General features: G+C 39.7%; 1 protein-coding gene across 9 annotated transcripts in view; it reads left to right on the forward strand.

Moving 5' to 3' along the window:
* The window catches only part of SLC17A2 (solute carrier family 17 member 2), a 76,649-nt gene extending 66,427 nt beyond the window's left edge, over positions 1–10,222 (forward strand). For 8 of the 9 annotated variants that reach the window (XM_077886265.1, XM_077886263.1, XM_077886268.1 and 5 more), the window contains 9 exons: positions 1,671–1,904; positions 1,990–2,077; positions 4,295–4,381; positions 5,887–6,005; positions 6,119–6,280; positions 6,789–6,921; positions 7,010–7,157; positions 7,958–8,082; positions 9,514–10,222. In XM_077886265.1, the coding sequence (XP_077742391.1) occupies positions 1,671–1,904; positions 1,990–2,077; positions 4,295–4,381; positions 5,887–6,005; positions 6,119–6,280; positions 6,789–6,921; positions 7,010–7,157; positions 7,958–8,082; positions 9,514–9,689 (1,272 nt within the window). In that variant the 3' untranslated portion in view covers positions 9,690–10,222. The remainder of the gene's footprint in view (positions 1–1,670; positions 1,905–1,989; positions 2,078–4,294; positions 4,382–5,886; positions 6,006–6,118; positions 6,281–6,788; positions 6,922–7,009; positions 7,158–7,957; positions 8,083–9,513) is intronic. The other variant, XM_077886272.1, reaches the window with a different exon arrangement.
* Positions 10,223–18,718: the final 8,496 nt, after the last annotated feature.

The following is an 18,718-nucleotide window of genomic DNA, read 5'->3' on the forward strand; positions in this document are numbered from 1 at the left end:
AGAATATTAGGTGTCTTCCATGAAAAACTTGGCATGGAGCGCGCCTTCTGCCAGATTCTATGTAGACTTCTGCACCTTTCATTGTCTTGGGGCTATTCTGCAACTCTCTAAGTTCTATATAACAAGTAGTAATGCAAGAGACTTTTGCTCATAGCTCTGCAAATGATTTTTGTCCTGTGGAAAATCAACTGATACACTCCTCACTTGCCCCTCAGTTGAGTAAGCCAATTTTGCCATATATTTAAAATCGAATTCAGCATTAATTCCTACTTCTCTGTCTTTGAATTCCCTTTGGACCAGTTGTAACATCTTACCAATTTCCTCATTGATTACTGAGATAAGTAAAAATCTTTATCACAATATCATATGAGAATCATGATTATATCCTATTTTTAAATTTTTCCTTTAAACTATCATTTACTGTACATTCCTAATGTCACCCTTGTATTTCACGATTTTATTGCCTTGGACCCAGCTTATTTATAATGACCTCTCTCCCTCCAGTCTTTTCACCATCATTCATTCTATGCATTCAAATTCTCATGCTTAATGTTCCAGTATACCTTCGAGTTGCCAAACTTCTTTCTTGATGTGCTGTGTTCCTCCAGAATCTGGCCTCTCTTCTCAGCACACTCATATCTACTATCAGTGGCCCAAGGAAGGTCTTTGAGCAAATCAGAGCCCTGATTAGTTTCTCATCATTTGATATCATTTCAAAAGTGACAAGTTCAACTTTTGTTCCTCAATAAAAATAAATTTTCCTATTTCTTTTTGTACAAATCATAGTCATTCTTCAAAGGATGGTTCAAGTATTGCTTCCTTCCTGGGACCTTTGCAAATTGTTCCCCCCTCTTCTCAAACTTCCTGTTTTACTGATGTTTTATCCTCAAACTTGAATTCTGATGTGAAGCATATATCTTGCATTATTTATAGTTATTATAAGTAGATAAAAATAGTTCATTTTCATATATATATTTTTTGTTTCTTTGGTTCAATCTATAGCACGATGCCACATATCTACTTGGCTACCAAAAATTATTTATTGGCTTGCATCATGAGAAGAATGTGATTTTATCAATGTGCAGTATGTGTTAGGAAGTCATCTCTCCCAGGGCAGACCATAATTCCTAAACTTGATTTTAAGGCTGATTTTGATGAGAGTTTAGTAAAGTTGTCTTTTTCTAATTTTTGAAACAAGAGTTAACATGTTACTAACTTCTCCCAGAAGCAAATAGTTAAAAGAAACTCTCAGACAAAATATCTCCCAATGGCTTTTTATTATTTATGTCTTCCTATTATGTATTTATTTCTTAACTCTTTCCTTCTTCATTTCTTTTGTTTTTACTTTACTCTGAAAGAAGCAGAGTAGGGATATAATTGATTGTTTGGAAGAAGTGGGATATTTGTTAGGTAAAAAAAATACAACTGATGAACCACTAAATCACCTCTGAAACTAATAATACACTATTTGTTAATTAAATTGAATTTAAATTTTAAAAAATTTTTAAAGAAAATAAATAAAATCTTTAAAAACAAACAAACAAACAAACAAATACAGAAAGGTGGACTTCTATACTAGAATCCCACCAACCCCAACCAGCACTGGTTTTAAAGTAGATTTTCCTAACAGAACTTCTCAGCAAAGAATTTTCTTTTTTTCTCCCACCCAGGCCTCTGTCTATGAATGGAGCCCAGAGACTCAGGGTATCATCTTTAGTTCCATCAGCTATGGGATAATAGTGACTCTGATCCCAAGTGGATATTTAGCAGGGATATTTGGAGCAAAACAGATGCTTGGTGCTGGTTTGCTGATCTCCTCTCTTCTCACCCTCTTTACGCCATTGGCTGCCGACTTCGGAGTGATTTTGGTTATTGTGATTCGGACAATCCAGGGCATGGCCCAGGTATCCAGCAACTTTCTCATTCTGAGTGTGATACAGGTGCCTAAATTCTACTTGAGATCAAAGATCTTGATAATTTTCATTTTAGGGAATGGCATGGACGGGTCAGTTTACAATTTGGGCAAAGTGGGCTCCCCCACTTGAACGAAGCAAGCTCACCAGCATTGCGGGTTCAGGTAACGATGTGCATGTGAATTACAGCTTTGCAATCTGCTTAGCCCCAACACATCTTTCCTTCTCTGTGTGGAATGTTTTAGGGGGAGGGAGAAAGTGGTACCAAGAAATTTAACAATGTGAGAAAATTACATAACACCTGTGAGAGAAAGCCACTGAGGATCAGAAACAGGAGACCATTGTGAGCTAGGGTGGTCAGAAAACCATTGTCGGAAAACATTTAGACCTTGAATTGGCATAAATGCAAAAAGTTTCAATAAAATTAGGGGTGCCTGGGTGGCTTACTGGGTTAAGCGTCTGCCATCAGCTCAGGCCTTGATCTCAGGGTCCCAGGATAGAGCCTGTGTTGGGCTTCCTGATCCGCAGAGTCTTTCTCCAGAACTCTCCTCTGCTCCTCCCCCACCTTGTGCTTGCTGTCTCTTTTTAAAGATCAAGTAAACTTATATAATACTTACTTGATGGTGTATAAAAACACTATTTTAGCAAAGCTATACATGTGAGAATTAAGACTATCAGATTTCACAGTGTAAGGAGAGAAATCAGTCTGAAAAGTTGAGTTTAAAGAGCCCACCTGACCCTGAGTTCTTTGCTATTCCAAGCTAATCTTCACAGCAACTGTCTGATAATTAGTTATTTTTTAAACTCTCATTTTACAAAAGAGGGAATTAACATAATGCAGGGATTAAATAGATTGCCCAAATATGAATAGCAGTAGGTGGTAGAGCTGAGATCTCAGCCCAGACAGCTTGGCCCCAGAGTGCACACCCTCTGTTGTCCTGCCTTCTGCCTCTCCACTGCATGTGATCAGATCACACCAAGGACTCAGTGACTTTATCACTGCCATTTGCCCCAACTGGTAGCACTGAAAGTGTAGACTTGCAGAACAAAAGTCAGGTTTCTTTAAGGCTTTCACTCCGAGCTCCAATGCACGGCTGCATCCTAAGATTTTTACTCCAAAGCAGCCCTGCGTTCGGGCTCCTTCCATTGCAGTTGTGCTGTCTTCTTTGTTTATAAATGCTCTCAGCCAGTTTTCCCTCTCCTCCAGCTTTGTTCCCTGGTGACGTCTCTTCCCATCAAAGCTAAGTTATCTCCTTAAAGCACAGTTAAGGCATTTTTGCTCACTTGCTTGGACTCCCATGTATTCCTCCATGATTGCAGATAAAGACTGGTCTCCTTATTGTGTGGATACAAAGACGGACTGCCATCTGGTCCCAGCCTGCTTTTCCACTTAGCATACTGCTGTAAGCAAGGCTCATGTCACACCACCTACAATCTGCACTTCACTTCTCTCCAGCCCTACTTTATGGGCCCATTTTCCCGGAAGGTCCTCTACTTCCAGCTTCGTTTACCCCAAATACATTCATTTCACTGCTTAGCTCATTTGTAGCTCTGCTTACAATTTGTAAGTCTCATTGTCAGTTTTAACACTCTCCTCATGTATACATCCATAGCATACTATAATAAATCATTATAGCTGTATTCCATATCCTCCCCACCCCCAGCAGAGTGTAAATTGAGACCCATTCAGGGAGTCATGAAATCAATGTAATAGGTCAAAACCAGTATTTAAAAACAAAAGTGAATAGAATAGAGTAGAATAGAACATAATAGAATGGAAAATGTTGGAGTGCATTGCACATGGTGAGTCTAAGTACTAATTCATGACACTTTGTTTAAGGTTTATGTATGTGTATGTATTTGTATACATATGGTGTTGCTGTGTAAAATGCATTTCTTATTGTGGGTCTCTATAAAATATGTTCAAACTCCAAGGTCTATATTATATTTATAAAAGTGAATTTTGCTCATGCTTTTCTCTCCAACTGGACTAAAGGCTCCTTGAGGTCAGGGACTATGTCTTATTAATCTGTGTAATTTTCCTTCCCTGTCAACCTTGTATCGCACCCTGCCAGAATGCAACTCTAATTATAAAGAAATACTGGTGGCTATGATTGTAGAGAGTTTCTATGACAAAGTAAGGGATTTGTACTGGGCTCATTGGTGTTAAAGAGCCACTCAAGTGTCAGGAGGCATACTATTATTATTTATCAGTTCTAAGTACTTCACATGACATTATTGGGAGAGATCTGTGAGCAGGAAGAGAGACTCTCCTCACTTAGTAATTTGCCTCCTCTCTGTTGAGACAATGTCCAGGGAGGCCACTCAGTCTCAGCCCTTTCCTGTTTTCATAAGTGCTTTTTTGTCCCTCTTCTCTTCAGGGGCAGCATTTGGGTCCTTCATCATTCTCTGCCTGGGGGGACTAATCTCACAGGCCTTGGGCTGGCCTTTTATCTTCTACATCTTTGGTGAGTCACTTCCCTTATAATCCCAAACCCTCTGTTTGCCAGCCATTTGGTTGTATGCCCACATTACCTGTCACCCATTACCATATGAGAGAAAATGGCCATTACTGAACAGAAAGTGACAAAGAACGTTGAAGATTGGTAGCTCCCTGACTCCAGTCTAAGAGATGAGCTCTGTGTGGTGTTGACTTTTGAAGATTTGGGAGTGTAGTGTTCCCCTCCCACCCCAGGCATCTTCTGTAGAATCTACCACCTCTAAAATACTAGATCTAGTTGCTCTGTGGTTAAAATGTCAGTGTCACCAAAAGTTGGTGAAACACATGTTAAACATGTCTTCATATTTTATTGTAATTACTATTTCTGCCAAGATGCTCTTAATCTATTCTCTACTAGGTGAATCCTACAAAGCTTGATTTAAATTTACCCTTCCTGAGATGCCTTGGTGGCTCAGACAATTAATTGTCTGACTTTTGTTCTTGGCCCAGGTCTTGATCTCATGGTCATGAGTTTGAGTCCTGCATTGGGCTCCACACTGGTGGTGGAGCCTACTTAAAAAAAATAAATGCATCTTTCCCTAGGGAAAATTCCAGGGCTTATCCCATCAAATTCAGTCTTTAACTTCTTCAAATGACAGATCTCAGCAATGAGATACATTTCTGTTCTGTTGTTTAACCAAATGATGTCATTCAATATGGTTCTTGTTTGTATGACTCTCTCATTAGTGATGTTAATCCCAGGTCATTTTGATCCATACATGTTAATTAGGTACTGTCAAGAAATATGTCTTCTGGAAATCCATAATGAATGTATTGTTTGAATACAAATAATACTGTCTTTTGCAAATGTGCTAGAAATTTTGCCTTGTCACATTGATTTTCTGGCAGGTTGTTTCATGTATGTATGACTACTATCTTCTTCAATCCTACTCAGATCTTCCAAAATAAGACAATAATGAATGTAATAAGAAACTGCTGCTAAAGTCACATAACATTATAACTGAGTCTTAAGAATAGTTAACCAGCTGTGCAATGGTATGTTCATGCTTATGTTCTCTCCAGAGGGCTCTGACATTGACAAGTGGCACTCTGTATCTGAGAGGTGGTATCTGGAGATTTTTAGTTAAACGGAGATTTGTAGCCTGGGTGGCTCAGTCAGTTAAGTGTCCAACTCCTGGTTTTGGCTTAGGTCATGATCTCAGGATCCTGGGATGGAGCAGTGCATCAGGCTCTGTACTGAGTGCAGAGTTCGATTAAGATTCTCTCTCTCTCTCTCCTTCTGCCCCTCCGCTGTGCTATCTCTCTCTCAAATAAATAAATAAATCTTTTTTAAAAAAGGAGATTTGTAAAAGAATTGAAATAAAGAACTGGGAAAGTTTAGTTCCTTATGGTGGCATAACCATGAGTTGATATGTGTGTTTCGAAGGGAACAAACAGGTGCCACTTCGGAGGAAACTCCTTTCTCCCAGCACACAAATCTATTCAAAACTTAACTGGATCTCGGCTTCCCAGGTAGCATTGGCTGTGTCTGCTGTCTCCTGTGGTTCACGGTGATTTATGATGACCCCATGCATCACCCATGCATAAGTGTCCAGGAAAAGAAATACATTGTGGCCTCACTGGCTCAACAGGTACAGTGCATCCCTTCTACCTATGGACCATGCAGAGATCTCCAGGGTGGGGGTGGGGCTGAAGCACTCTCAGGCCTGTTCTAACCCCACATTGATTAGATATTTCCTTTCAGTCCAGTTCTCCCAGACGATCTGTCCCCATAAAGGCTATGGTCAGATGCCTACCACTTTGGGCCATTTTCACGGGTTTTTTCAGCCATTTCTGGTTATGCACCATTATTATAACATACCTACCAACGTACATCAGCTCTGTGCTCCATGTTAACATCAGAGATGTGAGTATACTTCTGGTACTTCTATGAAAACAATAATGGCAATAAGGAGAAATCGTTCCATGCTGCCTAGAGCATTCTGGCCTTGCACATAACCACTCATTTAACCTTCACAGTGACCTTGTGAGAGACATGGTAATGATTCCTATTGTCCAGACATGGACATGGGACATGTACAGGTAAGTAAATGTGCCTTGGATCACACAACCACTGAGTGGTAGAGTCCTGCAGGATCTATGTTCTGACAACACTGAGCAACATCACCACATCAACCAAATCCTTCAATGTCCCTTAGAGATTAATATTACTTTTCTATAGAGACCAGTGTAATACCATGGAACTGGCCCTCTTACCTGAGGCAGTGTTCTTCTCCTGTGGAAAAGGATGCTAATTTCCTAAAAACAACCTACCTGGGGTGCAGGGGGCATGGGGAGCATGGTTGCCTGTGGAACTGATAAACATTGGTGCTGTATGCTCATCTGCAGTCACTGTATGTGTTTCCTCCCTTCAGAGTGGGGTTCTGTCCTCCCTGCCTTTTATTGCTGCTTCAAGTTGTACGATTCTAGGAGGCCAGTTGGCAGATTTCCTTCTGTCCAGAAATCTTCTCAGATTAGTCACTGTACGAAAACTCTTTTCATCTCTAGGTAAGAATAGGTGCAGGCTCTTGGTTAACTAATCCATTTTTCCACATATGGTCTGAGAGGGGTCCTAATGGTGTGTTTCATTGTCTAGGCCTCCTCCTTCCATCACTATGTGCCGTGGCCCTGCCCTTCGTGGCTTCCAGTTACGTGACAACCATTATTTTACTGATACTTATTCCTGGGACTAGCAACCTGTGTGATTCAGGGTTCATCATCAACACCTTAGATGTTGCCCCCAGGTAAGGCCTTTACCTGTTTGTTCCCCTCACCCAAACTCTTCCGAGGTGTTAGGCCTCATCCTTCTTCTTGCAACTCCTTCTTGTTATGAGATGCACAAAATGATAGTACAATGATAACAAATAACTAGAAATATCAGTACATGCCATGACCTGTGCCATTTTTAGAACAACAGTTCCTAATCTTGCCCAGTAATCATTTAGATATAAAGTTTTCCAAGCTTCCCCCCAACCAGAGATTGAACTGTGTGTTCTGGGAAATGGTCCACACATGTGTGTTTTGGAGAAGCTTCCAAAGTGTTGATAATATCAGCTACCACATATGTATGCACCTGCCATGAGCCAAGACTATTTGATAGACATATATCAACACGTCTAATCCTCACAACAGCATGAGGTAGGCCCCATTGTTATCCTCACTCTAAAGGGGAGAATACTGAGTCATGACAAAGTTAATGGACAGGCCTAAGGTCACACAAAGGCAGAGCCAGGCACTTTGGGTTCAAACCCAGGCACTTTGAATGCACTGCACAAATGGCTTACCTTGCTGAGCAGCCTCAGGATGGGGGTAGGGGGTGGATCCTGGGCTCCCCAGAGACTGAAGTGGCCCCTGGTTGTTGATTTGGCAGAGGTGATTTCAGGGTAGGCAAGCAAATATTACCCCAAATGTTTCTAGGTAAATGAAAAACTGCATTAGGCAAAATGCCTTTGCCTATGATCATTGAACTGCATTAAAGTTGAATTGCTGAAAAGCCCCAGGCAGCTTTCTGTATAAAATCACGTGTAAAATCATTGGCCCACAGGTATGCAAGCTTCCTCATGGGAATCTCAAGGGGATTTGGGCTCATCGCAGGAATCATCTCTTCCACTGCCACCGGATTCCTTATCAGTCAGGTTGGCCAGTTTATTGAACGTCTGCAAGTGGCAGGTATTGTTTTAGGCACTGGGGACTCACAGCAGGGCCTCTGCTCTCCAAGACTGTGTGGTCAGACAGAGATGGCAAGCACAGATGTCAACATGATCATTCTATTCACAGGGGACTCGAAATGACACTCTGTTAGGTCAGATTTCCCAGGGAAAAAAAAAAACATAAGCCAAACTTCTAAAAATGAATGGATGTTACATGGATGAAACTGAACAGTTTAGGTAGAGAGAACAGCACAGGTGAGCTCCTGGAGGAACAAAAGCATGAAACAGTTGTGGGTTATGACCAGAGTGAGTGATACATGGCAAGGAATGGTAAGACATGAAGACAGAGGAACAGAAGGGAAAGATTATGAAGAGCCTGCTCAGATTAATGCTAATTAGAAACAATTACAAAATGGAAACACAAAGGGTCCCAAGGCCAGTTTAAATAAGGAGATGTGAGGTCATGATGCCAAGAGCATGGCTGTGAGCATGGGCCATGAGGCTCACTCAGTGTGAAGTGTGAGCTGGGAGGACAGACGATAAAGCAGAACCAGTCTGTGGTGGCAAGATGACAAGAGTCAACTTATTAGTTGACTCTTGTCAATAAAGACAATAAAAAAATTGCAATAAAAAATAAAATTGCAATAAAAAATTGTTGCAATAAAAAAAATTTTTATTTTTATTTTTTTTAAGAGAGAGAACAGGGAGGGAGGGCAAGGGAAGAGAGAGACAGAGATAACCTTAAACAGGCTCCACACTCAGCACTGAGCCTGACTCAGGGCTTGATTTCACAACCCTGAGATCACAACCTGAGCTGAAATCAAGACTTGGATGCTTAACCAACTGAGCCACCTAGGAACCCCAACTTACAAAAAAGTTTTATTTCATTTTTAATACATCTTTATGTGATCTAGTTTCCAGTTTCATTTTCAACCAAAGTGCTAGGAATCCACTGTGACTAAAATGCCAGAAATGAACTATGACTTACCAGGGCTGGGGAGGAAGAACATTCTGGCCAAATACAACTCACATTATATTGAGATGCCCATCCAAAGGGCATTGGTGCTGACGTCAACAGCCAAAAACAAAACTAAACAGAGAGAACACAAGGATGAGACTTTAAAAATGTCATTTTAGGCATAATTTTAAATGAGTAATGTGATATTTTTGTGAATGTTGGGATCCAAATTTCTAGAAAGCCATTAGCATAAGTTAATTCATTTTGGTTTAAAGAAAAATCTATCTCGACCTAGAGCCCAATGTTCATTTGAGTCGTTCTTTCTCCAATAATTTCACAAAATCTTCTTCAATAACTTAAGATGTTAAGTGGCTATTTCATATTGCCCCTGCTATACTTAGACATCGATGTTGCAATGCACAAAATGGAGGATTTCTAGAGCTGGTGGGGAAGAAGCTGTGAAATTGATAATTCTGTGTTTTCTGTCTCCAGGATTCTGTGTCGGGATGGAGGAATGTCTTTTTCCTGTCTGCTGCTGTCAACATGTTTGGCATGTTTTTTTACATCACATTTGGACAAGCAGAAATCCAAGACTGGGCCAAAGAGAAGACCCTTACCCGCCTTTGAGGATACTGAATTGCAAACTTAAATGCAGTACTGACTGTTAACTTTTGCAACGTTTTTTTACGTATCATCATTCTTCATATTCTTGGCCATAGGCTCGGTGGTTCTCAACTCTGGCTGTGTGCAGGATCTCCCTGAGGAGTCTCTGGAACACAGGGTTGATGGGGTCTGCTCACAGAGACTCTGAATGAACTGGTCTGTGGGAGAGCCCTGTTGCCACTAGTTGTTAGGCACTCTGCCGGGTCTCTAACACACAGCCACGGTCGACAACTTCCGCACACAGTTGAAGCGTCAATTCCTGTTGCCTTTGAAGTTTCCTCTTTGGAAAGTACTAGATGAATAAAAATCTATGTGAAAATAATCACTGATAAATACCTTCATGGGGGTGATTATGGACACAGAGAAGATCTGCTAGGAGCTATAGTCATATGTTATAGAGCCCAGCATGGAACAGAAATTTGAGGCTGTAATCCACAGAATTCACTTTTTTATTATTTGTATACATTGTGTGAAATATGGATGTTTATTTATGTGGTTAAACCTTATTAAAATTCACATGCTAAAATTAAATATATAATTTTCAAATTATTTAGATTAGGATTATTTCCATCAGGTGAAACAGATATCTACTTATCCTTAGCTTCCATGGGATTAAAGACTGGGAAATGACCAGACAGAGATTAAATGAATGAGGTTAACTAGAAATCAAAGGCTAGAAAAGGCAGAATTGAAAAGCTCAAGGAGGTTGGGGAGCAGGATGGGGACTTCCAGAAGATACAAGGAGATAGTTTGGACCATATAATAAAAACTGAAGGGAGACAACAGAGGTGCTTTCAAATGAAATGATGATTTATAAGGAGAATACTGAAAGTATAACAAGATGGATGAAAGCATAGACTGATCTCCCATACCAGAGAAGTTACTTTTTTGGGATTGAGAAAAATCATTTGACCTCCTTCCTCTTTTCCCAGGACTCAAATAGTCATCATTGTCTCCAACAGGAATTAATTGTGGTTCCTACCTCTCAAAACACATCCTCTAGGCTGTGAGAGCTGACTCATACACAGATCTGATGCCAATTTTGCTGCAACTGTTCTAGAAGAGAAATTCCCACCATCTTTAAAAGCCCCACAGAACCACAGGGACCTAACCTTGGGATAACCTAGTGGATGAAGACAATCTCCTAATGCAAATCAACAGGTATTTTTGAGCAGGTGTTTCAGAGAAAACAGCTGGCCAGGCTCTAAGGATGATGCTAAGATGAGAACACTCTGGCTCTGTTCCCTGGTATTTAAAATATAAAGAGGAAGGGACTTTGCAGAGAACAAAAAGAAGAGGAAAAGAGAAGAGTCATATAATGGATGGATAAATCAAATACAGGAAAAAATAATTTAAAAAATGGAAGACAACCCAACAGAAACATGGCCCAATGTCTCCAGCAGAGACTTCATGGGAGAGAAATTCTAAGTGGCCTAAAGATATAAAAGGTGGTCAACTTCACTAGGCAATAGAGAAATGAAAATCAAAACCACAGCAAGATAGCACCACACACTTCAACAGGATGGACAGAGAAAGTGAGAGAAGAGGGAAACAAAGATTGGCAAGGGTGCAGAGCCACAGAAACTCTTGCCCCTTGTGTGTGAATGCAAATTAGAACCTCTGGAAGCTGTTTGGCAACCTCCCCTAAAGCCAGACATAGACATTTCAGTGGCAGACACTTAGAAATGTCCCTACACATTCAGAACAAGATGTGCAACAATGTTGGGAGTAGCCCAACAGTAAACAACTCAATTGTCTACCTAGAGAAGAACAAGAAAATACATAATGGCCTATTCCCACAGCAAGGAGAGTAAGGACCTCAGTATACAACACCATGGATGGATCACATGGATTCAGTATTAAGTGAAAGAAGTTGAAAAATACCTTCTTTCAAGTGCTTGCATCAAGGTTTTAAAAACAGACAAAACTAGTTTATCCTCTTAAAAATCAAGTTAGGAGGGGCAGCCCTGGTGGCTCAGCAGTTTAGCGCTGCCTTTAGTCCAGGGCCTGATCCTGGAGTCCCAGGATCGAGTCCCATGTCAGGCTCCCTGCATGGAGCCTGCTTCTCCCTCTGCCTGTGTCTCTGCCTCTCTGTCTGTATTTCTCATGAATAAATAAATAAAATCTTTTTAAAAAATCAAGTTAAGGCTTCCCCTCGGGTAGGGTGGACATAAAGGAGGCTCCTGGGTGCTGGTATCTCCTATTACTTGGGTGCTAATCACATGGTGTTTTTCCTTTTGGAAAGTGTACATGTATGTAGATAAAAAGTAAAACATTTACTTAAAACAACTTCAATGTTTCCTTCATCTCAAAGCCTCTCTTCTCTCTTCTCCTTAGGTTTGATAAATGGAGTGGGCAGGAAGGAACCACTTTCATGTTCTTCCTGGCCTTCCTCCTCATTCTTCTCCATGGGACCCTCCAGCGTCAGAGCAGAAGGGAAGGCAACCAGATGATCAGTGCTGTCAGCTTTTGGATCAAAGTGTAAGTTTGCAAACAGCAACATAAATGAGATCAGACTTTTTCCTGGAAGCGTCCAGTGCCTCGGAGGTAAGAACAACGGCTGTACATGCCCAGGACTTTTGGAGCAGTTGCTGTGATTGATTCCTGGCAGACAATATCTCTGTGTCGGGGACTTTGTACTGTTCCCCATTTCGTGGTTTGAAGAAGGGTTACCATTTATGTTTCCCAGGGGCATCAGAATAGGCACAATTGTGAGCTGATCAGAAGCATCTCTAGTCATCCCCTCTTCTCTAAAGAGCTTTTTCTAACATTAAGTCATGTGAATTAATTCACTTTTCTCAAATTGTTTATTGATATCTAACAATTATATAATCTGCTTTTTCTCTTTTGACTTAAATATTATGAAGTATATGAATACATTTCTTAATGCTGAGAAAACTGTACCTTGGGTATTCTTATGATATACCATCAGATTTCATCCACTAATAGTTTATTTAGGCCTTTGACTGCCCTATTGATATATGACATTGGTTCTGAATGCACATATTTTTTTTTCAGTTTTAAAATGTTTTATTTCACAGGTTGTAAAAAATGTTTATATGTACAAGACTCCAAGTAAATAGAAAGGCAGCTCTCAATCACAAATGGATGAGACAGGAGTCATTCAAACTCTACTGTGGAAGCCTACTTAAGGCACACACCTCATAAATAATTTTAACTATGCCAGGTTCTGGTTTTTATATCAGATCTGCAAAATAGGACACTGTGGTCAAATTTTAAGATTGGTAAAGTCAATTTGAAGCTGCTCATATACAGTGTACAGGTTTCACTACTACAAAGAGAAGATGTTAACAAACAAAATAATAGTCCTCAAAGATCTCTTTGTCCCCATGCTCATACATTTGTAATCTAATTTTCCTTCTTGTAGTTACTCCTCAAATTATAATCATTATGCATTGAGTTCCCTATGCATCTCACCCATCTCCTTTATCTCAGCCTTCTCATACTTTGCCATTCTGTTCTTTCTGGAAATAACCAGCACAACGATTCCAGCAATAACTGCTAGTGTCACAACCACAATCTGGATATGAAGCTTACTCAGAGTTCAAGAAAAGAATGAGAAAAATTAGAATGGAAATTGTATTATTGATTTTATTATCTGAGGGCTTAAAAGCATTGCTTATAAAACTATGTAGGTTAAAAATCATTGTGAGGAGACTCTGGATAACTCCCTCTATTACCTTCATGGTTATGAGCCAGTGAAAGGGTTTTCTATATTTTCTTCCATAAATTTTAACAATTTATTTTATCTTGGAGAATCATTCATTTTATTCCTAATTTAAAACATTTTGCAAGATATTGAAATATTTTATCACCTTATCTTTTTAATAATATTTTCATTTTTTTCCTATATCTGAGCTATGAGCATCTTTGGGACTTGGACATGAGGGATGTGGGCTTTCTTTCTGCTTCTTCATCAGACCATTTAGTGATTTATTTATTTTAAAGATAGTTGTCTTTATTAAAAAACATTTATCTATTTATTATTTAGTGAGGGAAGGACAGAGGGAGAGAAAGAGAGAGAGAATCTCAAGCAAGCCCCCCTGGCGAGTGCAGAGACTGACATAGGGCTCAATCTCATGACCCTGAGATCATGACCTGAACCAAAAACCAGAATGCTTAACTGACTGAGCCACTCAGGTGCCCCCAAGATAGTTGTCTTTTTATTTTAGAATCTATTAGCTTATCTTTCATCAGTCTTACCTCCCAATTCCTTTAGTTTTACTTCTTATAAATTTTGTTTTATATAGTTAGTTCATTTATTTTCACTTTTATTTAATTATGGAGAGAATTTGAGACTCTGAAGACTTCTCCCCTAAGTCCTAATCTTCTGTAGGAAGATTACATTTTGCTGTGTTGAGCCCCCAGATTCATTATTTTCTTACTGCTTTATTTAAGTCAATAACTCATGGAGTAAAATAAGCATCTGTTGAGTTCTACCTGAGACATCTGGGCATCTCACTCATGTACAATCCCCCTGATTTCATTATGTTCTCTGAAATTGTGCTCTGACTTGTTGCAATTATTAATGTATAATTAATGTATACTGTTTCATTAATTCCTTTCCATACCAGAATTTACATTCTGTTAAGAATCATTTACTTGTTACTATGATTTGGGTTTTGGGTTTTCTTTTTTTAAGATTTTATTTATTTATTCATGAGAAACACAGGGAGAAAGAGAGATAGGCAGAGACACAGGCAGAGGGAGAAGCAGGCTCCATGCAGGGAGCCTGACGTGGGACTTGATCCCAGGTCTCCAGGATCAAGCCCTGGGCTAAAGGTGGCGCTAAACCACTGAGCCACCTGGGCTGCCCATGGGGTTTTTTTTCCTTAAAGATTTTATTTATTTATTCATGAGAGACATAGAGAGAGAGGCAGAGACATAGGCAGAGGGAGAAGCAGGCTCCCTGTGGGAAGCCCAATGTGGAACTCAATCCCAGGACCCTGGGATCACGACCTGAGCCAAAGGCAGATACTCAACCCCTGAGCCACCCAGGCCTCCCTGTTACTGTGATTTGGATGTAATTCAAAGGCCCTAGGGTGAGACAGGCCAGGTGTCCAAGGAGCAACATTTAAGAAGACATTCTTTGTCAGGCTCATGTAAGCACAGAATTGGCACATGAGAGTGAGCACCTCTTCATTGTCACATCCTGGGCACCTCTCACTTACTTTAGTCTGGTTCTGGCCACTGACTTTTTAAAATTATAATTATTACCACCCTCCTTTCTCTTCTTCTCCTCAAAATATTTCAATGGAGATTATTTTGGGAAAGTACTTGGATAATCCTCTGAGTTCCAGGGACACCTGGGTGGTTTAGCAGTTGAGGGTCTGCCTTTGGCTCAGGATGTGATCCCAGGTCTGGGGATCAGGTCCTGCATCCGGCTCCTTGTGAGCAGCCTGCTTCTCCCTCTATGTCTATGTCTCTCATGAATAAATAAATCTTTTTTTTTTAAAAAAAAAAAAAAACCTCTGAGCTCCAGAATAGCAGATAACTCCTTTCTTAATATGCCATACTAACATTATGGAGCCTTAATACATTAAAATATTAAGTTAGCTGGGGAAAGTTTTGTTTCACAAAAATTTCCAAGTCCTATTGACTTCCTGTGAGTCTCTGGTGTCTAATGCAAGAAAGAAGTCTGATCAGCCAACTAAGTTTTGTAGGACAGGTGTGTGTAGGTAGGTGTTCTTTACCTACCTACTCTCCACAAAAAGGTGCTCTCTTTTCCCTTTTCCCTAAAACTCTATACTTTCACCAAGATGTCATCCAAGCTGTGAATCACTTTAAATTTGACATTGCCTTACATGTCATGAGTAATTTGCTTTCCAGCTAGTAGTCTTGGAATTTCCTTCAATTTAAAAAAAAGTTAATGATTCTTCTCTATTTGTTAAGAATCCCTCATCTACTTATCTGTACACTGGAACCTTGTTATCTATCTCCCAGTTTCTGCTGACTTCATCCTTAGATCTTCACTTTGCTTTCTCCCTGGATTTCTCACTGCTGGAAGCACACTGACACATTTCCCAAGCTCTTCTCCAACTTCTATAAGTTACAAATTATTTCTTAAATTGCCTGAAAATATGCCTAAGTCCACACTATTCCTCTTCACATTAAAAAAAAAGAAAGGCATCCACAACTTATTGTGAGCCGATGCCTAGAGTGTAAACACCTCTTGGTTGTCAACAAAGGGATGATTCCAAGTATCAGATTGGGGATTACCTGTTAATGATTAATATATTCACCTAGCTCTTGGCTTTCTTACCTTTCGTTGCCTTTTTTGTGTGTTTTTATTATAAGTGAAGATTGACCAGAGTTGGAACGTTCTGAGTTCAGAACAAGAGAGCACATTAGAGAACCAGTTATTTGAATTAAAGCTGGAATAAGTTTCAAGATATATTTGGCAAAAACCTCAGATGAGAAAGTTATGTGATTACTTCTAGATTTGGTATGAATTTTACAGTAAGGTGGTTCAAACCTCTATTAAAATCAGACTTGTCATGAAGTGTTTATTCTAATTTTAATAATTTATCCTCTTTGTCATATAAAATGATTAATGTTTTATTTATTAAACAACTCATTTATATTTTTGATGAAAAGTTTTAGATGTCAAATTAAAAATGTTCAGGGGAGTAGCTAAAGTTTTCAAAATTCTTTTATGCAGTACACAATCAAAAAAACTTGAAGACTGCTTCTCTCCATAAATGGTCTATTTTTAAGCAGTATCCATTCTAATGCTTACCATTTCTGGTTTTCTTTAAAAATTTCCTTTTTTAAAAAAAAATATTTTACTTATTTATTCGTGAGAGACACAGAGGGAAAGGCAGAGACATAGGCCGAGAGAAAAACAGGCTCTATGCAGGGAGCCCCATGTGGGACTCGATCCCGTGACTCTAAGATCACACCCTGGGTCGAAGGCAGACACTCAACTGCTGAGCCATCCAGACATCCCACTCCAAAAATCTCCATAACACTATTAACAACGTATTAACGTATCTTGTATTCGATAACGTTATTGACAAGAGTATTGCCCCCTTTTCTTCTTAGTGTAACGTTATATTCTGATTTTTATAACTTGCTTCATAGGATGTTTATTTGTTTTGAGTCCTTTTACAAAGTTTTAGGATTTTACTCTTATTCCCTTGAGAAAAATCTCAAGAAAAACGTGTTCATTCTCTATAGTCCATGGTATAAATTTCCTTTTTTTTCATATTGAGAATTTTTTTTTAAAAGTTTGTGTTAAAAGGAGTTTTGGATTGTAGCTATAGACACCGAATGGATCATTTATGCCATCATGGATTTAGTCAAAGAAACTGAAGTGGGGCTGCTCCAAATATCAAAGTGAAACCCAAAGAAAGGTAGCTTCAGAATGTCTCGTAGCTATAGCAGCTTGCTCCATTGCTGAAATAAATGGTTTCAACTTCTATATTCCCCATTCTCCCATCCCTCTTCTCAATATTTAAGGTCTCAGGAGAGAATTTAATTGGTGGAAGTTAGGTGAAATGCTCAATCTTTGGCTTTAACAGAGCCTGAAGATCTGATGGCCAAAGTCTCAAGTGACCCCTTCAGCTCAGAGGGAGATCGGAACACCAAGACTCATCACCACAATATGTTCTCATACAATGCGAAAGACAATTCCTCAAAATAAAATTGTAACACTAGAAAGAAGGGGTACGGAATCTTGAGAATAAGTTTATATGAAATCTATTTTGTTTCCTTTTTAATTATTGCAGAATAGAACGAGTTCTATCTGAGCCAGCTGCTTGCCAAAATAAAGTGAGGATGGTTTCTCCTTTGGAACCACCCCTTGCTACTCTGGGTGCCACTACAATGCTTAGGACCTGAGCTTTGCCCCAAGTGATATGAGTTTATGCAATGATTATTTCAAATTAATAAGTATGCAGAGGTTGCTGAGTGCATGGACATCGCCAACCAGAATGTAATGGCTTTTGGTTTGTGTTGAAACCATGTTCTGAGTGGTCATGTCTAATTACTTTTCTTAAACCAAGGGAGTACCCTCTCCCTGTTGACATGTGACTCTTCAGATCCAGAAAGTGCCCCCTAGTTTTAAGGGTGAATTATCCTCAATGGTCTAACACTATGGATCCAAATCCACCTCTACCCTTGGTCTCTAGGGGACCCAGCATAGAAATTGGGTGCCACAGACATAGAAGTCTCAGTGAAGCAGAGAGGCTGAGCATCATTGAAATTGGTGCACAATATCCTTACTTACAAATCTGTTATCACCCAGGAGCTTGAAAAGGCCAATTTGGCATTTGGAGCTATAAATTTTGCTAGGGTTCTTGGACATAATTCTGAGGAATGATTTTTTAGCTGTTCCATTGTGTGGTACATGTAGATGCTGTCACTCCAAGGGTGGATGTACATGGGTCTTTGGCTTCACACACATATATAGGGAAGAACTAAAATGTGTTAAACAGGTTCAGATTAGTGGCCTAGAAAATTATAAGTAAGATACAATGAAGTGAGAGGCTCTTCTTCCCATGCAGATATCATCACTATTCATATATATCCTTTTTAAGAGTGAGTGAGAGAGAGAGAGAGAGAGAGAGCATGAGCAGGGGCAGAAGGAGAAGCAGGCTCCCCACTGAGCCCACGTGGGGCTCGATCCCAGGACCCCGGGATCATGAGCCGAAGGCAGATGCTTAACTAACTGAGCCCTGACGTGCCCCCATATATTTCTTCAAAGTCAATTATTATCAATCTTTATGAGTTTTCAACAGTAATTTAATAGTTCCTTCTCAAGAGTAGCCTCTGGTCTTAAGGTTGAGGCTCTCCATGTCCTTTCAGAAAAAGATCGGCTATCTTGTAGCCTGGCCTCTGGATGAGCTTATATTTTTTGTTCTTCATTTATGTAAGCTTTGAGCAATTTCTCTGTGTCTCTGGGTGAGGTGCTAGAGGCACAATGACAAATGATGTCAATATTCTCCTCACCGTGGAAGCCCACATCCTAAATGGAAACACATTCCACATTCCACATATCCACATTCTGAGG

This window comes from Canis aureus, chromosome 37, assembly GCF_053574225.1.
Source record: "Canis aureus isolate CA01 chromosome 37, VMU_Caureus_v.1.0, whole genome shotgun sequence".
Classification (NCBI taxonomy): domain Eukaryota; kingdom Metazoa; phylum Chordata; class Mammalia; order Carnivora; family Canidae; genus Canis; species Canis aureus.